Source organism: Oncorhynchus kisutch, unplaced genomic scaffold (assembly GCF_002021735.2).
Source record: "Oncorhynchus kisutch isolate 150728-3 unplaced genomic scaffold, Okis_V2 scaffold915, whole genome shotgun sequence".
Classification (NCBI taxonomy): Eukaryota; Metazoa; Chordata; class Actinopteri; order Salmoniformes; family Salmonidae; genus Oncorhynchus; species Oncorhynchus kisutch.
This window is the reverse complement of record NW_022262860.1, coordinates 283,416-307,077: the sequence shown is the minus strand read 5'-3', so window position 1 is coordinate 307,077 and position 23,662 is coordinate 283,416. Positions and strand designations below refer to the sequence as shown.

The 23,662-nt window shown below is 45.6% G+C and overlaps 1 protein-coding gene across 1 annotated transcript in view; it reads right to left on the bottom strand.

Annotated features, from left to right (window-relative positions):
- Positions 1–23,662, bottom strand: part of LOC116363223 (probable lysosomal cobalamin transporter) — a 118,625-nt gene that overhangs the window by 5,674 nt on the left and 89,289 nt on the right. Inside the window, exons 6-8 of the mRNA XM_031817028.1 lie at positions 10,937–11,062; positions 9,457–9,525; positions 7,092–7,175 (exon numbers count right to left, since the gene is read on the bottom strand). Of these exons, the coding sequence (XP_031672888.1) occupies positions 7,092–7,175; positions 9,457–9,525; positions 10,937–11,062 (279 nt within the window). The remainder of the gene's footprint in view (positions 1–7,091; positions 7,176–9,456; positions 9,526–10,936; positions 11,063–23,662) is intronic.

Here is a 23,662-nt window from a genome sequence, read left to right as displayed (position 1 = left end):
CATCAATCAGAAGACACACCTCCTCCTGTTTCCTACCCAATCACAGTTCCTTTCCCTTGGTTTAAAAACCCTGTCAGTTGTTTGCTCTAGAGCTCAATCTCTCTGTAAATGCCATGTCTGTAGGTCTCTGTGTTTCACTCTCTCTTTGTGTATTAACCTCTCTTTTGTTTGGGCACCTCCATAGAACTTTGTCATCACCTATGACTATTGTTTTGGTTATGGTGTTTGTGTTTGTTTTCTGGTGGGAAAAGGGGGGAACCAAGACAAGTCGCCCATGGGCATACACTACCCGTAGGTAAACTTTGTTAAAAACACTAGTTAGAACTGGGCGGACTACCCACTGTATTTTTGGTTAGTTAGTTAGCTGTTGTTAAAGTAGGCTAGTCTAGCTTAGGGTTTTTTTGAATACTTATTGTTTATTTTCTTGGGTCCAGCTCAGCCCCTTTTCCTGCTCCCCCCCCATTACCGTGTGTTTACAAATAAACCTTGAGTTTGACGGTAATTTAGTTGTCCTGGTTATTTCGTTTGCCTGAGTTATGTTACGGGTCTCATTACCATCCCCCCTAGACTGTCGGGCCAAAAGGGATTCGTAACAATAACCATAGCTGTGTCCCACATGGAACCCTAATCCACAACATGTAGTATCTCTGTAATAACCACATGGAACCCTAATCCACAACATGTAGTATCTCTGTAATAACCACGGCTGTGTCCCACATGGAACCCTAATCCCTATATAGTCCACCTCTTTTCACGAGGTCCCAGAGGGAATAGGGGGCCATTTAGGGTGCAGCCCCATCCCTTAGTGCACCAATCGCTCCTTCAGCACTACACTCCTGGTCTGCAAAAAGGATTTGTCTGTCTGTGTGTCTGTGTGTGTGTGTGTGTGTGTCTGTGTTTCTGTGTCTGTGTGTGTGTGTGTGTCTGTGTGTCTGTGTTTCTGTGTCTACCTGCCTGTCTGTGTTTCTGTGTGTGTGTGTGTGTGTGTGTGCACGTTCAGGCGGCGGCCCTTCCGTTTTCTCAATATATATTGATTGGCAGGGTATTGAAGAGAGATGGCCCTCGCCTATCATTTTTTAATAGAGAGAAAGAAAGAGCGAGAGGTGCCTCCATCCCCTCTGTGATAATGACCAGACAGTGTGTGTAGAGATGGCTCGGTCAGAGGGTTCATCTGTCTGGATCAGTCCTATAGTCTTTCGTCTGCCTGGATTGCCAGATGGGTGGGGATCGCCATTTTGGGACAAGTGAAAGAGTTCCATTGTGCCAGAAAAGTTCAATCAAGCACAGATAAAGTATTTTAAATGATTTTGAATAGTATTTGAAGCCAGGTCTGCTCTGCACTGGGATAAGGGCTTTGTCTGTATCAGACAGGAGATGGTACGGAAGGCTACTGTATGATGGCAATGTTGTTATACCGTACTCTCTCTCTCTGTGTGTGTGTGTGTGGTCTGGCACAGAGGAGCAGACTAAACCCCACCACAAGGCCTTTGGTCCGACACAGAGGAGCAGACTAAACCCCACTACAAGGCCTTTGGTCCGGCACAGAGGAGCAGACTAAACCCCACCACAAGGCCTTTGGTCCGGCACAGAGGAGCAGACTAAACCCCACCACAAGGCCTTTGGTCCGGCACAGAGGAGCAGACTAAACCCCACCACAAGTCCTTTGGCCCGGCACAGAGGAGCAGACTAAACCCCACCACAAGGCCTTTGGTCCGACACAGAGGAGCAGACTAAACCCCACTACAAGGCCTTTGGTCCGGCACAGAGGAGCAACAGTAATTCTACAAGCTGAGCTGTATTGCAGTGTTGACAGCAGCCTCTGAGACACACTTCAAGGCTGTCATTGTGTTCCACTTTACATAGTGTTCTATTGGTGTGATGCCACATCTTCCAGGGAACGTTAGCTGCCAGGCAACACAATGTTAGTTACAGGAAGGTAGGCCAACAAATTACATTATTTAAGTAGGTTTATAAAGACAATATATGTATAGATAGTTTATAGTTTAAGTTTATACATCAGTAACAAACAGTGATTGTTATTTTGGATCTGCAAAATAGCGAGCTTGTGTTACCGAATAGTGTAGGCATAAATGCTGAATTGTGCGCCATGGAACAAAGACATCTCCGGTATCTAGACTGAGGCTGTATTGAGGCTGTGTATCTGAGCATGGACTGGGGCTGTGTATCTGAGCATGGACTGAGGCTGTATTGAGGCTGTGTATCTGAGCATGGACTGGGGCTGTATTGAGGCTGTGTATCTGAGCATGGACTGGGGCTGTATTGAGGCTGTGTATCTGAGCATGGACTGAGGCTGTATTGAGGCAATGTATCTGAGCATGGACTGGGGCTGTATTGAGGCTGTGTATCTGAGCATGGACTGGGGCCATCTATTAAACGGTAATGATCACTGCAACAGCCCCACACATGCAGAGACAGCAGACTACCTGGAGCAAGGAGAAGTGGTTCCTGCTCTCCATTCACCTCGACAGACAGACAGACAGCAGACTACCTGGAGCAAGGAGAAGTGGTCCCTGCTCTCCATTCACCTCGACCGACAAACAGACAGCAGACTACCTGGAGCAAGGAGAAGTGGTCCCTGCTCTCCATTCACCTCGACCGACAGACAGACAGACAGACCAACAGACAGACCAACAGACAGACAGCAGATTACCTGGAGCAAGGAGAAGTGGTCCCTGCTCTCCATTCACCTCGACCGACAGACAGACAGACAGACAGGGTGGCTGAATAACACATCCTGGTGCATTTATCTGCCTTTCTGATTCACCAAGATGATACCAAGAAGCTCTGTTTCTGTCCAAGATCACCCACCAACATCATACAGACAGGTACAGAATGGACTGGCTGGTGGGCAGACATGAGCTGGTGTGAAGGTAAATGTTATTGTCTGAGGTGAAGTTACATGGTTATCAGCTAAGCTAATTAACTAATTATCAACCAATTAGTGAATTAGGCCTCATTAAAGTCTCTCTAGGCTCATTAGAGAAGCAGATGACAAAATGCAATACAAAATGCAATACCAAAACATCCATCAAGATTAATTCATCAGATTGAGTTCACTACGGTCACTCACAAACACGCCTGTCTGTCAATCATCCAAATGTATTTATGAAGCCATTTTACCACCAATACTGGTTACGTAATGTGACCGACACACAGACAGACACTACGGCATTAAAGCAACCACAGCAGAAGTGTGTGCAGGGCTCTACACTGGCCTTTTTAACAAGGAGCAGGTGAGTGACTAAATTGAAAAATGGAAGCACACACAAATACATTTAGGAGCACAATAAAAAAGATGAGGTAATAAAGCCAGAATCCTTCATTTTTTCTAGGCGCACTGGTGCTCCTAAATAAAATGTCCAGGTTGCACAGCAAAATATTTAAGAGCATATGCAAGTAAAATGGTTGCACTGTAGAGCCCTGCTGTGTGAGAGAAACAGAGAAATACTGGAAGGTAACTCTGCTCTGGAAGGATCCCTGCCTGTCACATGGTGCTCCCAAAGAGCAAGAAGTATAATCTAAGTCTAGGTGTGATATAATCTAACACGTCTAGGTGTGATATAATCTAACACGTCTAGGTGTGATACAATCTAACACGTCTAGGTGTGATATAATCTAACACGTCTAGGTGTGATATAATCTAACACGTCTAGGTGTGATATAATCTAACACGTCTAGGTGTGATATAATCTAACACGTCTAGGTGTGATATAATCTAACACGTCTAGGTGTGATATAATCTAACACGTCTAGGTGTGATATAATCTAACACGTCTAGGTGTGATATAATCTAACACGTCTAGGTGTGATATAATCTAACACGTCTAGGTGTGATATAATCTAACACGTCTAGGTGTAATATAATCTAACACGTCTAAGTGTAATATAATCTAACACGTCTAAGTGTAATATAATCTAACACGTCTAAGTGTAATATAATCTAACACGTCTAGGTGTGATATAATCTAACACGTCTGGTGATCAACACACAGCCAATCAGACACCAACACATGTCAGGTGATCAACACACAGCCAATCAGACACTAACACATGTCAGGTGATCAACACACAGCCAATCAGACACCAACACATGTCAGGTGATCAACACACAGCCAATCAGACACTAACACATGTCAGGTGATCAACACACAGCCAATCAGACACCAACACATGACAGCAGTGGAAACAGAAGAGCCAGAAGACTGGTAGGTAGTGTAGCTCTGCTCTTGGGCTCCCTGCTCATCGTTCCTGGCTGGTGCCTGGACATACAGTAGATATATCTGCCATCTCATTACTGTGTAGATGTGAGTTTGGGGAGTGTCATTAGGACTGGACCCCCTCGGTTAAAGACACACTGTTACAGAAGCTAGCCGGCTGCTTTAACGTTTCATTAGAGCTTGTGAATAAACAGTGGGCCTGTGGAGATGTAAACTGGGAGAGGATGAACAGTGGGGAGGATTGTGACACGTGAACCAAGAGAGGGAGGTTGGAACACAGAATGAATGACTATATAATATGAAGGTCTTTTAATGCCATTAGGAGTCTGTGCTGTTCAGTGGGCCTGTGGAGATGTAAACTGGGAGAGGATGAACGGTGGGGAGGATTGTGACACGTGAACCAAGAGAGGGAGGTTGGAACACAGAATGAATGACTATATAATATGAAGGTCTTTTAATGCCATTAGGAGTCTGTGCTGTTCAGTGGGCCTGTGGAGATGTAAACTGGGAGAGGATGAACGATGGGGAGGATTGACACGTGAACCAAGAGAGGGAGGTTGGAACACAGAATGAATGACTATATAATATGAAGGTCTTTTTATGCCATTAGGAGTCTGTGCTGTTCAGTGGGCCTGTGGAGATGTAAACTGGGAGAGGATGAACGGTGGGGAGGATTGTGACACGTGAACCAAGAGAGGGAGGTTTGAACACAGAATGAATGACTATATAATATGAAGGTCTTTTTATGCCATTAGGAGTCTGTGCTGTTCAGTGGGCCTGTGGAGATGTAAACTGGGAGAGGATGAACAGTGGGGAGGATTGTGACACGTGAACCAAGAGAGGGAGGTTGGAAGACTTTCTATTCTATTCTATTATCTTCCATTCTACTCTGTGCTGTCCTCAAAATGTGACCTGTTAGAGAATGAATGGTGGGGAGGAGGAGTCAAGACAGGTAGGTTGGAACCATTAGAACGGTGGTATTCAAAGTGGGGAACTGCAGGGGAACAGGGGAACTGCAGTGGGGTTCGCCCCCTCAACAATGTATAATAAGATACGTTTTTTTAGAAAGATAATTTGACTGAGTAAATTTATTGGTTTTGTTTTCATTTTGATAAGAGATGAAAATGTAATGAAGGTTATTCATTGCTATAAAAATCAACATGTGTTATTAGATTTGGGGTGGCGATACATTCTGAAAATGTTTGAGATCCAATATAATACTTTGTGTTCTGTGTTTAATTATTTGGTTTAAAGATAGAAATTGAATGACTATAATATAATGACTATGTGTTAGTGTGTTTCTATGGTTCGGGAGGATTTCCATGCGGATCTAAAACTGGCTCTAAAAAAATTTAGGAGACAACAAGTCCAAGAAAATAATATTGGACTGATTTGTTGGACTGGTGAACACAGCCTGGTGACTATAGCCTGGTGAACACAGCCTGGTGACTATAGCCTGGTGACTATAGCCTGGTGACTATAGCCTGGTGACTATAGCCTGGTGAACACAGCCTGGTGACTATAGCCTGGTGACTATAGCCTGGTGACTATAGCCTGGTGACTATAGCCTGGTGAACACAGCCTGGTGACTATAGCCTGGTGAACACAGCCTGGTGACTATAGCCTGGTGAACACAGCCTGGTGACTATAGCCTGGTGACTATAGCCTGGTGACTATAGCCTGGTGACTATAGCCTGGTGACTATAGCCTGGTGACTACAGCCTGGTGACTACAGCCTGGTGACTATAGCCTGGTGACTATAGCCTGGTGACTATAGCCTGGTGACTACAGCCTGGTGATTATAGCCTGGTGACTATAGCCTGGTGACTACAGCCTGGTGACTATAGCCTGGTGACTATAGCCTGGTGACTATAGCCTGGTGAACACAGCCTGGTGACTATAGCCTGGTGACTATAGCCTGGTGAACACAGCCTGGTGACTATAGCCTGGTGACTATAGCCTGGTGACTATAGCCTGGTGAACACAGCCTGGTGACTATAGCCTGGTGACTATAGCCTGGTGAACACAGCCAGGTGAACACAGCCTGGTGACTATAGCCTGGTGACTATAGCCTGGTGAACACAGCCTGGTGACTATAGCCTGGTGAACACAGCCTGGTGACTATAGCCTGGTGACTATAGCCTGGTGAACACAGCCAGGTGAACACAGCCTGGTGACTATAGCCTGGTGACTATAGCCTGGTGAACACAGCCTGGTGACTATAGCCTGGTGAACACAGCCTGGTGAACACAGCCTGGTGACTATAGCCTGGTGAACACAGCCTGGTGACTATAGCCTGGTGACTATACCCTGGTGACTATAGCCTGGTGACTATAGCCTGGTGAACACAGCCTGGTGAACACAGCCTGGTGACTATAGCCTGGTGACTATAGCCTGGTGACTACAGCCTGGTGACTACAGCCTGGTGACTATAGCCTGGTGAACACAGCCTGGTGACTATAGCCTGGTGAGGGAGGCAGGCAGGCGGGCGGGTAGGGAGGTGGGTAGGCAGGTAGGCGGGTAGGTGGGTAGGCGGGTGGGTAGGCGGGCGGGTAGGTAGGTGGGTGGGTGGGCGGGTGGGCGGGTAGATGGGTAGGCAGGTAGGCGGGTAGGTAGGTGGGTGGGTGGGTGGGTAGGTAGGTGTCTTTCCAGCCGGTAAAGAGAGATGACAGTGTTACATTATCAGCACACTTATAGAACATTGATTGTTCAATATCTCTTTACTCTCCGATGGAACACCGTATTGGAACCGGTTGAAACTGGAAAATCCATTTAACATCTCAAAATGAAAAGTTAAATGACAGACCGGCTTCTGGTTAGATGGGGACCTGAAAGTGTGTTTGTGTGTCTCACCTTGAGTGGTCTGAGGGCAGATCCAACCTTGGTGCAGCAGTGACTCTCTGCTATCTCCAGGTGCCTGCCCCTCCTCTGGAGCACCTAAAGGACCTCAATGAAAACAAGTCTCAATGTGCCGTTGTTCACTAAACAAGCAGTTAATAAGCCCTGAGAGAAATGAGCCTTGTCTGTGCCAGAACGGACCAGTCTTTGTTCCATTCTCAGTGTTATTACTTATGCATCTTGTCTTGGATGTCTGGTTTTTTAATTGTTATATAAACAAATTGAAACAGAGAGAGATGTTAATAAACAGGGCAAGGTGACCGGGGACAATAGTTTGGTTAAACAGTACAAATACGACCTACGCAGATGGATCAACATGGTGAAACAGTACAACTATGACCTACGCAGATGGATCAACATGGTGAAACAGTATAACTACGACCTACGCAGATGGATCAACATGGTGAAACAGTACAACTACGACCTACGCAGATGGATCAACATGGTGAAACAGTACAACTACGACCTACGCAGATGGATCAACATGGTGAAACAGTACAACTACGACCTACGCAGATGGATCAACATGGTGAAACAGTACAACTACGACCTACGCAGATGGATCAACATGGTGAAACCCAAGTACAGGGACAAAGTAGAGGAGCAATTCAGCGGGTCGGACACGGATACGTGACAGGGGCTCCTAACGGTCACGGAGTATAAAAACAAATCCAGCCACATTAAGGTCACCACCGCCGCCCTACCGCCGCCCTATCGCCACCCCACCGGAGGAGCTGAACACCGTTTTCTTACGGTTTCAGCACAATGACCCTGTGCTGCCAAGGAGAGCCGCCGAGGACAACGTGGTCTACACGGAGGACCTATGGAAGTCATTTGAACGTGTTAACCCTCGCAAGACTGCCGGCCACCATTATCCCTGTTCCTAGAACGCAAAAGTAACTCAACTGAGTGACTATCGACCAATAGCACTCACTTCCGCCATCATGAAGTGCTTCTAGAGGCCAGTCAAGGTTCAGATCAACTCCTCCTTCCCCAACACACTGGACCGTTCACCTTCTGCCCTGACAGATCCACGGACCAGGCAATCTGCACCGCACATGACTCTTTTCTCCCCACACCACCTCAACGGTCAGTTACCTGCTGCCCCCCCCCCCCCCCCCCCACCCCAACAGACTTTTGCTCTGCCCCCACCCCAACGGCATTAATCACCGTTGCAGTTGTTAATATGGATACTATAGATACATGTTTTTCTAATGCATTGGACTTGGTCCCCCCACCTCCTCAATGGTCATGCTGCTCCCCCTATGGTCATAGTCTTTACTCTGCCCCCACCTCCTCAATGGTCATGCTGCTCCCCCTATGGTCATAGTCTTTACTCTGCCACCACCTCCTCAATGGTCATGCTGCTCCCCCTATGGTCATAGTCTTTACTCTGCCCCCACCTCCTCAATGGTCATGCTGCTCCCCCTATGGTCATAGTCTTTACTCTGCCCCCACCTCCTCAATGGTCATGCTGCTCCCCTATGGTCATAGTCTTTACTCTGCCCCCACCTCCTCAATGGTCATGCTGCTCCCCCTATGGTCATAGTCTTTACTCTGCCCCCACCTCCTCAATGGTCATGCTGCTCCCCTATGGTCATAGTCTTTACTCTGCCCCCACCTCCTCAATGGTCATGCTGCTCCCCCTATGGTCATAGTCTTTACTCTGCCCCCACTTCCTCAATGGTCATGCTGCTCCCCTATGGTCATAGTCTTTACTCTGCCCCCACCTCCTCAATGGTCATGCTGCTCCCCCTATGGTCATAGTCTTTACTCTGCCCCCACCTCCTCAATGGTCATGCTACTCCCCCTATGGTCATAGTCTTTACTCTGCCCCCACCTCCTCAATGGTCATGCTACTCCCCCTATGGTCATAGTCTTTACTCTGCCTGCACCCTAATGGACATGTATTCATCATCCCTGCTACAGTTCTGAATTAAAACTGATATTTATATTGTATTTAGGACCATGTTCATGATTTTATTTCACTTGGTCCTGCATGTTGGAGCTCAGAGCCTAAGATTTCTACTGTATCCTGCAATCACACCTGTAACCCTGAACATGTGACTATTAAACACTCTGAATCTGAACCACAATCCCACCTGTAACCCTGAACATGTGACTATTAAACACTCTGAATCTGAACCACAATCCCACCTGTAACCCTGAACATGTGTCCATTAAACACCCTGAATCTGAACAACAATCCCACCTGTAACCCTGAACATGTGACCATTAAACACCCTGAATCTGAACAACAATCCCACCTGTAACCCTGAACATGTGACTATTAGACACTGAATCTGAACAACAATCACACCTGTAGCTTGTCCTCAAACTCCTGGAGGTTACGACGGTCCCGCGACGACAGAGGACGCCCGTCCTCACACTGGAGACAAACACACAAAGAGGAGGCATGAGAGGACTGCAGGTGTTCTACAGTTTCAACAGTCTGAAGGTATGAGAGGACTGTAGGTGTTCTACAGTTTCAACAGTCTGAAGGTATGAGAGGACTGTAGGTGTTCTACAGTTTCAACAGTCTGAAGGTATGAGAGGACTGTAGGTGTTCTACAGTTTCAACAGTCTGAAGGTATGAGAGGACTGCAGGTGTTCTACAGTTTCAACAGTCTGAAGGTATGAGAGGACTGTAGGTGTTCTACAGTTTCAACAGTCTGAAGGTATGAGAGGACTGTATGTGTTCTACAGTTTCAACAGTCTGAAGGTATGAGAGGACTGTATGTGTTCTACAGTTTCAACAGTCTGAAGGTATGAGAGGACTGTAGGTGTTCTACAGTTTCAACAGTCTGAAGGTATGAGAGGACTGTAGGTGTTCTACAGTTTCAACAGTCTGAAGGTATGAGAGGACTGTAGGTGTTCTACAGTTTCAACAGTCTGAAGGTATGAGAGGACTGCAGGTGTTCTACAGTTTCAACAGTCTGAAGGTATGAGGACTGTAGGTGTTCTACAGTTTCAACAGTCTGAAGGTATGAGAGGACTGTAGGTGTTCTACAGTTTCAACAGTCTGAAGGTATGAGAGGACTGTAGGTGTTCTACAGTTTCAACAGTCTGAAGGTATGAGAGGACTGCAGGTGTTCTACAGTTTCAACAGTCTGAAGGTATGAGAGGACTGCAGGTGTTCTACAGTTTCAACAGTCTGAAGGTATGAGAGGACTGTAGGTGTTCTACAGTTTCAACAGTCTGAAGGTATGAGAGGACTGTAGGTGTTCTACAGTTTCAACAGTCTGAAGGTATGAGAGGACTGTATGTGTTCTACAGTTTCAACAGTCTGAAGGTATGAGAGGACTGTAGGTGTTCTACAGTTTCAACAGTCTGAAGGTATGAGAGGACTGTAGGTGTTCTACAGTTTCAACAGTCTGACTCTGGCTCTGGAGGGAAGGGGTTTTAATAGGGGAGTGAGGAGACGCCCCTTTCTGTTTTTTTAACACCCTTCGTCACATGTTATAATTATGCAAGCTCAGTAAAGCTCAATCAGGCTTAAATAGAGCATTTGAAATGATTTCCAATAGTATTTGAACCCAGGTCTGGCTGCATGCCACCAGCTCACGTCAGCTCTGTGGCATCACCTACAACAGGGACCAATGGGAGGTGTGGCATCACCTACAACAGGGCCCAATGGCAGACTGGCTTTTAGTCATCAACCTCCACATTCCTTACAGCCAGAGGTCAAATTCCATCCCATTCTTATTCCCCCCCCCCCCCCCCCCCCAGAAAAACAACATTTTCACCACAATAGATATGCAGCTATATGGTTTTCAGCGTTGGTGATAACTGAGACCCACCTTGGCTTTGATCTTTTCCATCTGGTGTTCAACCTCTTCAATATCTTCAGTGTTCTCCAGACGCTCGTACACCACACTGCGTGTCCCTTTAATCAGGTTCAACGGCAGCACTGACATACCATACGCCTGTAGAGAATGAATACAAACAGACGTTTCAATAACATAGTACTACACTGATATACAGTGGGGCAAAAAAGTATTTAGTCAGCCACCAATTGTGCAAGTTCTCCCACTTAAAAAGATGAGAGGCCTGTATTTTTCATCATAGGTACACTTCAACTATGACAGACAAAATGAGAAAAAAAATCCAGAAAATCACATTGTGATGAATTTAATGAATTTATTTGCAAATTATGGTGGAAAATAAGTATTTGGTCAATAACAAAAGTTTATCTCAATACTTTGTTGGCAATGACAGAGGTCAAAAGTTTTCTGTAAGTCTTCACAAGGTTTTCACACACTGTTGCTGGTATTTTGGCCCATTCCTCCATGCAGATCTCCTCTAGAGCAGTGATGTTTTGGGGCTGTTGCTGAGCAACACGGACTTTCAACTCCCTCCAAAGATTTTCTATGGGGTTGAGATCTGGAGACTGGCTAGGCCACTCCAGGACCTTGAAATGCTTCTTACGAAGCCACTCCTTCGTTGCCCGGGCGGTGTGTTTGGGATCATTGTCATGCTGAAAGACCCAGCCACGTTTAATTTTCAATGCCCTTGCTGATGGAAGGAAGTTTTCACTCAAAATCTCACGATACATGGCCCCATTCATTCTTTCCTTTACACGGATCAGTCGTCCTGGTCCCTTTGCAGAAAAACAGCCCCAAAGCATGATGTTTACACCCCCATGCTTCACAGTAGGTATGGTGTTCTTTGGATGCAACTCAGCATTCTTTGTCCTCCAAACACAACAGGTTGAGTTTTTACCAAAACGTTCTATTTTGGTTTCATCTGACCATATGACATTCTCCCAATCTTCTTCTGGATCATCTAAATGCTCTCTAGCAAACTTTAGACGGGCCTGGACATGTACTGGCTTAAGCAGGGGGACACGTCTGGCACTGCAGGATTTGAGTCCCTGGCGGCGTAGTATGTTACTGATGGTAGGCTTGGTTACTTTGGTCCCAGCTCTCTGCAGGTCATTCACTAGGTCCCCCCGTGTGGTTCTGGGATTTTTGCTCACCGTTCTTGTGATCATTTTGACCCCACGGGGTGAGATCTTGCGTGGAGCCCCAGATCGAAGGAGATTATCAGTGGTTTTGTATGTCTTCTATTTCCTAATAATTGCTCCCACAGTTGATTTCTTCAAACCAAGCTGCTTACCTATTGCAGATTCAGTCTTCCCAGCCTGGTGCAGGTCTACAATTTTGTTTCTGGTGTCCTTTGACAGCTCTTTGGTCTTGGCCATAGTGGAGTTTGGAGTGTGACTGTTTGAGGTTGTGGACAGGTGTCTTTTATACTGATAACAAGTTCAAACAGGTGCCATTAATACAGGTGACGAGTGGAGGACAGAGGAGCCTCTTAAAGAAGAAGTTACAGGTCTGTGAGAGCCAGAAATCTTGCTTGTTTGTAGGTGACCAAATACATATTTTCCACCATAATTTGCAAATAAATTCATTAAAAAATCCTACAATGTGATTTTCTGCATTTTTCCCCCTCATTTTGTCTGTCATAGTTGAAGTGTACCTATGATGAAAATTACAGGCCTCTCTCATCTTTTTAAGTGGGAGAACTTGCACAATTGGTGGCTGACTAAATACTTTTTTGCCCCACTGTACCATACACCTATTAGAGAATGAATACAAACAGATGATTCAATAACATAGTACTACACTGACATTCCATACACCTGTTAGAGAATGAATACAAACAGATGATTCAATAACATAGTACTACACTGATACACCATACACCTGTAGAGAATGAATACAAACAGATGATTCAATAACATAGTACTACACTGATACACCATACACCTGTAGAGAATGAATACAAACAGATGATTCAATAACATAGTACTACACTGACATTCCATACACCTGTTAGAGGCAATCAGCAGTTGAAACAATCACAAAGCCCCCCTGTGTCCTGAATGGCACTCCATTTTATACTTTTGACCAGGGCCCACAGGGGTGCACTATGTAGGGAATAGGGTGCCATTTGGGACGCAGACATGAAACAGACCGTTTCCATCACATTATTACAGTGGTGCCAAGGCCCTTTAGTGTCTGTGAATCTGTAGCACGTGTATGTGAACACACCTACCACCTACGACCCACACTCCATGACGCATGACTGTACAGAGTGGAGATGTATAGGGAGCAATAACACACACAGCTATATCACGTTACAGCTGTACCCCTCCGGCTCCATGTCATTCTTTAAATGGTGCAATTCGCAATTGTGCTGCACGGAGCTTATGTGTGAATCTGCAGCCAGCAACCATTTTGTGTGTAGAGAAATGACATGTAGGCTTCTGGCTGGCTCTCTCTCTCTCTCTCTCTCTCTCTGCAGCTCCAGATGATATTTACAGCCTAACAGCACCCCCCAGTGACAGCACTGAGGAGAGAGGAACGCTCCAGCATTCAGAGACAATGAATAAACTCATAGAAAAAAAAGAAAGGACGTTGAGGGCAAGAAATGGCCTTTGAGGAAATAGCTTTTTAAAAACAGCAAATCAGCTATTATTTGAACAAGGACTGTTGCAACACATCAATAGACTAATTCCTCTTCCTTAAATAAAGAGAGAAAGACAGGAAAGAAAGAAGGAAAGAGCAGAAAGACAGGAAAGAGCAGAAAGAGGAAATGAATGGAGAGAAATGAGAGATAAGGAGAGAAAAGGAGAGGAAAGGAGAGATAAGGAGAGGAAAGGAGAGGAAAGGAGAGGAAAGGAGAGGAAAGGAGAGATAAGGAGAGGAAAGGAGAGATAAGGAGAGGAAAGGAGAGGAGAGGAAAGGAGAGGAAAGGAGTGGAAATGAGAGAAAAGGAGAGGAAAACAGTGGAAATGAGAGAAAAGGAGAGGAAAACAGTGGAAAGGAGAGAAAAGGAGAGGAAAAGAGGTAAGAGACGAAAGGAAAGGAAACGAGGGAAAAGGAGGTAGAAGAGGAAATGAGAGAAAACTAGGTAAGAGATGAAATGAGAGAAAACAGAGGAAAGGAGGTAAGAGAGGAAATTAGAGAAAATAGGGGAAATGAGAGAACATAAGGGAAATGAGAGAAAAGAGAGAAAGGACTCAGGGTGCTCAGTAGCACATCCCATTCAGAGTGTTGCCGGGCCAGAGGTGGGGTGAGGCACCTGGCAGGCACAATACAGCATGCTTGAACATCATCAAAAATGAGAGGAGAGGGCAATCTCTCTCTCCAATAACCTGCTCAGCGGCCAATCAATACATGTTGAGAATAAATGAAGGGCAGGCCAAACGCACACACACACACACACACACACACACACACACTCAAGTACTGCGTGTAAACACCAACCTGGGCGCTGCCATTTTACCAGCTATTTCATAATAAAACAAAAGAGCATTTTGTGAGATTACACCTTAACCCCGCCAAGAGAGGCTGACCTCCTCGTCTCTCCATTGAAGGTTTCATTCCGAGGCTGAAAAGGGAAATGCTGGATCACTCTGAAGTCCTTTTTCCCTGAAAAACAAACTATTTTACTGGCTGGTGAGTGTTAGGTGACATTAGAGGGAGAGAGCAGGAGAGCATCAGGGGATGAAGGCATGAGGCAGGGCCAGACCTATTATTAGTCCTAGCTTCTGCGGTGGATGGATCTCTGCTAGGGGCTGTGTCGCACCTCCTGCAATGAATCACGGGGCCTCTTAAGGCCAGAGCATGTCCCGAATACCAAGCAGCTCGCTCATAAAAGAAGAACCTGTCCCCCTGTTCACATCCCTAGGAGTGTGTGTGTGTGTGTGTGTGTGTGAGAGAGAAGCACATCCCTTCTTCTCCGATGTGCTGCCTCCTTAACATGAGAAAAATACAAACCCGACGCGACCGACCGACACAGGTGCCTTGACTCTTTTCCTCTCCAGCCCCGAGCTGTAACCCTCTGACATGAGTCACAAGTACAGGAAGGGGTGGAGTTCAACCCATTGGAAAAAGACATGACAAATAACTGTAGAATATACAGAGAGACAGTCTGTAGAGATTGAGAGAGTGTAATCATTGGCTGGAATCTTAAAGAGAGATATCTGACTGAGGGAGGGAGTGCTATTGAGAAGGGACCGGACCCCAGGCACAAGACACCTCTTTGTCCCCTTCTCTGGTCTCTGTTAGGGCAGGAGAGGAAGGGGTCTCTCTTCGGAGAGGAGAGGGGGGTTTCTCTCTTAGGGCAGGAGAGGGAGGAGGGGGTCTCTCTTCGGAGAGGAGAGAGAGGGAGGGGGGGTCTCTCTTTGGGGAGGAGAGGAAGGGGTCTCTCTTCGGAGAGGAGAGGGGGGTTTCTCTCTTAGGGGAGGAGAGGGAGGGGGGGGTCTCTCTTTGGGGAGGAGAGGGAGAGGGGGGGCTCTCTTAGGGCAGGAGAGGGAGAGGGGGGGCTCTCTCTTCGGAGAGGAGAGGGGGGTTTCTCTCTTAGGGCAGGAGAGGGAGAGGAGAGGGGGGTTTCTCTCTTAGGGCAGGAGAGGGAGAGTGGGGGTTCTCTCTTACGGCATGAGAGGGAGAGGGAGGGGTCTCTCTTCGGGAGGAGAGGGGGGTTTTCTCTCTTAAGGGAGGAGAGGGAGGGGGGGTCTCTCTTAGGGGAGAAGAGGGAGGGGGGGTCTCTCTTAGGGGAGGAGAGGGGGTCTCTCTTCAGAGAGGAGAGAGGGGGGTTCTCTTTTAGGAGAGGAGAGGGAGAGGGGGTCTCTCTTAGGGGAGGAGAGGGAGGAGGGGTCTCTCTTTGGGAGGAGAGGGAGGGGGGGTCTCTCTTGCACAATTGATGGCTGACTAAATACTTTTTTGCCCCACTGTATATAGTACACTACTGTTGACCACAGCCCTAAATGACCTGGTCAAAAGTAGTGCACTTTATAGGCAATAGGACACCATTTGGGATGTACCCTCTCTCTCTAATTCACCCAGAGGCCCTGGTCTACCCCAGGTCAATTTACTGGCATCTGATTAGATCGAAGGAAATGAATCTCCTCACCTGTTCTTTCCCCCATCAGCATCTTAACGCCGGCGATTTAAGAGCGAGGGGCGGATGGAAGGAGGGGAGAGGAGAGAGGATGGGGGGCCTCCAGAGCCATAAGTCACTGTGCTAGCCAGGCTTTTAAATCAAGCCAGAGAAGACTTCAGTGATCAGATGACGCATGAGACTGCAGATTTTCAGACACCATTAGCCTTGTAGGGTGAAGTTTCCCCCAGAGGATGACCTTGCACTTTCCTCACTAATGGTTCAGGTTAGGATTGGGGGACATTCAACTGATCCTTGATCTGTACCTAGAGGAAACTTCACCCCAGAGCCCTCACCCCTCATTGAGTCAATCGACTTGAGGCTGAGGATGTCCTAATATGGCCACCGTACAGGACTGGGTGAGGCCCACAGGAGGTGGGTGGCACCTTAATTGGGGAGGACGGGCACGTGGTGGTAATGGCTGGAGTGGAATCAGTGGAATGATATCAAATACATCAAAACACATGGTATGATGTCATTCCATTGAATCCGTTCCAGACATTATTATGAGCCGTCCTCCCCTCAGCAGCCTCCACTGTTGACGGCGCTCGTCTACTCTGATATGCAACTACCTCAGTCGAACACAGAGTTGGGTAGTCTGGGACTGTGATATACTGCCATACGCATATGGAAATATAATAGACGCATTAAAAAGTCACTGTGCCGATCATTTTCATTGTAATGTCATCTGAAAGGTGAAATGGAACCCTAAGGCGTATTAAACGAGCACTGATTCACAGAGTGAGTGGTTCGATAAACGGCGTAACGTTATCATGGAATTTCCCCCAAAAAAATCTGTTACAGAAATAAATGAATTTAGGAGAGACAGATACACTTTGGAGTGGTTCAGGTTGAAATGAAATGTAGCCTATGAACTATTTTAATGGATTTGGACCTACACCCACAGAATCCAAGTTAAATAACATCATCATGTGAAATATTCTGAAAGGACGGAATTATAAAAGAAGCAACATAAAAGGAGCGTGTGTTTTTTTTTACAAGAAGTAGGTGTCAAATTCTGTGGTAAGTTACTGTGAAGGTAACAGCAACATAATACCAGTGGTATGTCACTGTGAAGGTAGCAGCAACATAATACCAGTGGTATGTTACTGTGAAGGTAGCAGCAACATAATACCAGTGGTATGTTACTGTGAAGGTAGCAGCAACATAATACCAGTGGTATGTTACTGTGAAGGTAGCAGCAACATAATACCAGTGGTAAGTCACTGTGTAGGTAGTAGCAACATAATACCAGTGGTAAGTCACTGTGAAGGTAGCAGCAACATAATACCAGTGGTATGTTACTGTGAAGGTAGCAGCAACATAATACCAGTGGTATGTCACTGTGAAGGTAACAGCAACATAATACCAGTGGTATGTCACTGTGAAGGTAGTAGCAACATAATACCAGTGGTATGTCACTGTGAAGGTAGTAGCAACATAATACCAGTGGTATGTTACTGTGAAGGTAGTAGCAACATAATACCAGCGGTATGTCACTGTGTAGGTAGTAGCAACATAATACCAGTGGTATGTTACTGTGAAGGTAGCAGCAACATAATACCAGCGGTATGTCACTGTGTAGGTAGCAGCAACATAATACCAGTGGTATGTTACTGTGAAGGTAGCAGCAACATAATACCAGTGGTATGTTACTGTGAAGGTAGCAGCAACATAATACCAGTGGTAAGTCACTGTGTAGGTAGTAGCAACATAATACCAGTGGTAAGTCACTGTGAAGGTAGCAGCAACATAATACCAGTGGTATGTTACTGTGAAGGTAGCAGCAACATAATACCAGTGGTATGTCACTGTGAAGGTAACAGCAACATAATACCAGTGGTATGTCACTGTGAAGGTAGTAGCAACATAATACCAGTGGTATGTTACTGTGAAGGTAGTAGCAACATAATACCAGCGGTATGTCACTGTGTAGGTAGTAGCAACATAATACCAGTGGTATGTTACTGTGAAGGTAGCAGCAACATAATACCAGCGGTATGTCACTGTGTAGGTAGCAGCAACATAATACCAGTGGTATGTCACTGTGAAGGTAGCAGCAACATAATACCAGTGGTATGTCACTGTGAAGGTAACAGCAACATAATACCAGTGGTATGTCACTGTGAAGGTAGTAGCAACATAATACCAGTGGTATGTTACTGTGAAGGTATTAGCAACATAATACCAGCGGTATGTCACTGTGTAGGTAGCAGCAACATAATACCAGTGGTTTGTCACTGTGTAGGTAGCAGCAACATAATACCAGTGGTATGTCACTGTGAAGGTAGCAGCAACATAATACCAGTGGTATGTTACTGTGAAGGTAGCAGCAACAACAGAATACCAGTGGTATGTTACTGTGAAGGTAGTAGCAACATAATACCAGTGGTATGTCACTGTGAAGGTAGTAGCAACATAATACCAGTGGTATGTTACTGTGAAGGTAGTAGCAACATAATACCAGTGGTATGTCACTGTGAAGGTAGTAGCAACATAATACCAGTGGTATGTCACTGTGAAGGTAGTAGCAACAACATAATACCAGTGGTATGTCACTGTGAAGGTAACAGCAACATAATACCAGCGGTATGTCACTGTGAAGGTAGTAGCAACAACATAATACCAGCGGTATGTCACTGTGAATGTAACAGCAACATAATACCAGTGGTATGTTACTGTGTAGGTAGCAGCAACATAATACCAGTGGTATGTCACTGTGTAGGTAGCAGCAACATAATACCAGTGGTATGTCACTGTGTAGGTAGCAGCAACATAATACCAGTGGTATGTCACTGTGTAGGTAGCAGCAACATAATACCAGTGGTATGTCACTGTGTAGGTAGCAGCAACATAATACCAGTGGTATGTCACTGTGTAGGTAGCAGCAACATAATACTAGTGGTATGTTACTGTGTAGGTAGTAGCAACATAATACCAGCGGTATGTTACTGTGTAGGTAGTAGCAACATAATACCAGCGGTATGTTACTGTGTAGGTAGCAGCAACATAATACCAGCGGTATGTCACTGTGTAGGTAGTAGCAGCAACATAATACCAGTGGTATGTCACTGTGTAGGTAGTAGCAACATAATACCAGTGGTATGTCACTGTGTAGGTAGTAGCAGCAACATAATACCAGTGGTATGTCACTGTGTAGGTAGCAGCAACATAATACCAGCGGTATGTTACTGTGTAGGTAGCAGCAACATAATACCAGTGGTATGTTACTGTGTAGGTAGCAGCAACATAATACCAGTGGTATGTCACTGTGTAGGTAACAGCAACATAATACCAGTGGTATGTCACTGTGTAGGTAGCAGCAACATAATACCAGCGGTATGTTACTGTGTAGGTAGCAGCAACATAATACCAGTGGTATGTTACTGTGTAGGTAGCAGTAACATAATACCAGTGGTAAGTCACTGTGTAGGTAGCAGCAACATAATACCAGTGGTAAGTCACTGTGTAGGTAGCAGCAACATAATACCAGCGGTATGTTACTGTGTAGGTAGCAGCAACATAATACCAGTGGTATGTTACTGTGTAGGTAGCAGCAACATAATACCAGTGGTATGTCACTGTGTAGGTAGCAGCAACATAATACCAGCGGTATGTTACTGTGTAGGTAGTAGCAACATAATACCAGTGGTATGTCACTGTGAAGGTAGTAGCAACATAATACCAGTGGTATGTCACTGTGTAGGTAGTAGCAACAACATAATACCAGTGGTATGTCACTGTGTAAGTAGCAGCAACATAATACCAGTGGTTTGTCACTGTGTAGGTAGTAGCAACAACATAATACCAGTGGTATGTCACTGTGTAGGTAGCAGCAACATAATACCAGTGGTATGTCACTGTGTAGGTAGTAGCAACAACATAATACCAGCGGTATGTCACTGTGAAGGTAGCAGCAACATAATACCAGTGGTATGTCACTGTGTAGGTAGTAGCAGCAACATAATACCAGTGGTATGTCACTGTGTAGGTAACAGCAACATAATACCAGCGGTATGTCACTGTGTAGGTAGCAGCAACATAATACCAGTGGTATGTCACTGTGTAGGTAGTAGCAGCAACATAATACCAGCGGTATGTCACTGTGAAGGTAGTAGCAACATAATACCAGTGGTATGTCACTGTGTAGGTAGTAGCAACAACATAATACCAGTGGTATGTCACTGTGTAGGTAGCAGCAACATAATACCAGTGGTTTGTCACTGTGTAGGTAGTAGCAACAACATAATACCAGTGGTATGTCACTGTGTAGGTAGCAGCAACATAATACCAGTGGTATGTCACTGTGTAGGTAGTAGCAACAACATAATACCAGCGGTATGTCACTGTGAAGGTAGCAGCAACATAATACCAGTGGTATGTCACTGTGTAGGTAGTAGCAGCAACATAATACCAGTGGTATGTCACTGTGTAGGTAACAGCAACATAATACCAGCGGTATGTCACTGTGTAGGTAGCAGCAACATAATACCAGTGGTATGTCACTGTGTAGGTAGTAGCAGCAACATAATACCAGCGGTATGTCACTGTGTAGGTAGCAGCAACATAATACCAGTGGTATGTCACTGTGTAGGTAGCAGCAACATAATCCCAGCGGTATGTCACTGTGAAGGTAGCAGCAACATAATACCAGTGGTATGTCACTGTGAAGGTAGTAGCAACATAATACCAGTGGTATGTCACTGTGAAGGTAGTAGCAACATAATACCAGTGGTATGTCACTGTGTAGGTAGTAGCAACAACATAATACCAGTGGTATGTCACTGTGTAGGTAGCAGCAACATAATACCAGTGGTTTGTCACTGTGTAGGTAGTAGCAACAACATAATACCAGTGGTATGTCACTGTGTAGGTAGCAGCAACATAATACCAGTGGTTTGTCACTGTGAAGGTAGTAGCAACATAATACCAGTGGTATGTCACTGTGTAGGTAGCAGCAACATAATACCAGTGGTATGTCACTGTGTAGGTAGCAGCAACATCTGTCCTCGTGCTCCTAGACCTTAGTGCTGCTTTTGATACCATCGATCACCACATTCTTTTGGAGAGATTGGAAACCCAAATTGGTCTACACGGACATGTTCTGGCCTGGTTTAGATCTTATCTGTCGGAAAGATATCAGTTTGTCTCTGTGAATGGTTTGTCCTCTGACAAATCAACTGTAAATTTCGGTGTTCCTCAAGGTTCCGTTTTAGGACCACTATATTGTTTTCACTATATATTTTACCTCTTGGGGATGTTATTCGAAAACATAATGTAAACTTTCACTGCTATGCGGATGACACACAGCTGTACATTTCAATGAAACATGGTGAAGCCCCAAAATTGCCCTCGCTAGAAGCATGTGTTTCAGACATAAGGAAGTGGATGGCTGCAAACTTTCTACTATTAAACTCGGACAAAACAGAGATGCTTGTTCTAGGTCCCAAGAAACAAAGAGATCTTGAATCTGACAATTAATCTTAATGGTTGTACAGTCGTCTCAAATAAAACTGTGAAGGACCTCGGCGTTACTCTGGACCCTGATCTCTCTTTTGAAGAACATATCAAGACCATTTCGAGGACAGCTTTTTTCCATCTACGTAACATTGCAAAAATCAGAAACTTTCTGTCCAAAAATGATGCAGAAAAATTAATCCATGCTTTTGTCACTTCTAGGTTAGACTACTGCAATGCTCTATTTTCCGGCTACCCGGATAAAGCACTAAATAAACTTCAGTTAGTGCTAAATACGGCTGCTAGAATCCTGACTAGAACCAAAAAATTTGATCATATTACTCCAGTGCTAGCCTCTCTACACTGGCTTCCTGTCAAAGCAAGGGCTGATTTCAAGGTTTTACTGCTAACCTACAAAGCATTACATGGGCTTGCTCCTACCTATCTCTCTGATTTGGTCCTGCCGTACATACCTACACGTACGCTACGGTCACAAGACGCATGCCTCCTAATTGTCCCTAGAATTTCTAAGCAAACAGCTGGAGGCAGGGCTTTCTCCTATAGAGCTCCATTTTTATGGAATGGTCTGCCTACCCATGTGAGAGACGCAGACTTGGTCTCAACCTTTAAGTCCTTACTGAAGACTCATCTCTTCAGTGGGTCATATGATTGAGTGTAGTCTGGCCCAGGAGTGGGAAGGTGAACGGAAAGGCTCTGGAGCAACGAACCGCCCTTGCTGTCTCTGCCTGGCCGGTTCCCCTCTTTCCACTGGGATTCTCTGCCTCTAACCCTATTACAGGGGCTGAGTCACTGGCTTACTGGTGCTCTTTCATGCTGTCCCTAGGAGGGTTGCGTTACTTGAGTGGGTTGAGTCACTGATGTGATCTTCCTGTCTGGGTTGGCGCCCACCCTTGGGTTGTGCCGTGGCGGAGATCTTTGTGGACTATACTCGGCCTTGTCTCATGATGGTAAATTGGTGGTTGAAGATATCCCTCTAGTGGTGTGGGGGCTGTGCTTTGGCAAAGTGGGTGGGGTTATATCCTTCCTGTTTGGCCCTGTCCGGGGGTATCATCGGATGGGGCCACAGTGTCTGACCCCTAATGTCTCAGCCTCCAGTATTTATGCTGCAGTATTTATGTGTCGGGGGGCGGGTTTGTTAGATCTGCAGTACTTCACCTGTTCTATCCGGTGTCCTGTGTGAATTTAAGTATGCTCTCTCTAATTCTCTCTTTCTTTCTCTCTCTCGGAGGACCTGAGCCCTAGGACCATGCCTCAGTACTACCTGACATGATGACTCCTTGCTGTCCCCAGTCCACCTGGCCGTGCTGCTGCTCCAGTTTCAACTGTTCTGCATGTGATTATTATTATTTGACCATGCTGGTCATTTATGAACATTTGAACATCTTGGCCATGTTCTGTTATAATCTCCACCCGGCACAGCCAGAAGAGGACTGGCCACCCCAAATAGCCTGGTTCCTTTCTAGGTTTCTTCCTAGGTTTTGGCCTTTCTAGGGAGTTTTCCTAGCCACCGTGCTTCTACACCTGCATTGCTTGCTGTTTGGGGTTTTAGGCTGGGTTTCTGTACAGCACTTTGAGATATCAGCTGATGTACGAAGGGCTATATAAATACATTTGATTTGATTTGATAGTGATCTAGGATCAGGAACAAAACAGAACAGAGAAGCTAGTGATCTAGGATCAGGTAAAGAACAGAACAGAGAGGCTTGTGATCTAGGATCAGGTACAGAACAGAACAGAGAGGCTAGTGATCTAGGATCAGGTACAGTACAGAACAGAACAGAAAGGATAGTGATCTAGGATCAGGTACAGAACAGAACATAGAGGCTAGTGATCTAGGATCAGGTACAGAACAGAACAGATGCTAGTGATCTAGGATCAGTTACAGAACAGAACAGAGAGGCTAGTGATCTAGGATCAGTTACAGAACAGAACAGAGAGGCTAGTGATCTAGGATCAGGTACAGAACAGAACAGAGAGGCTAGTGATCTAGGATCAGGTACAGAACAGATCAGAGATGCTAGTTATCTCACTTATTCATTAGGCTCTAAGAGGCTTAATTAACTGATCCTAGATTAGCCCTCCTACTCTGAGATGCCTTG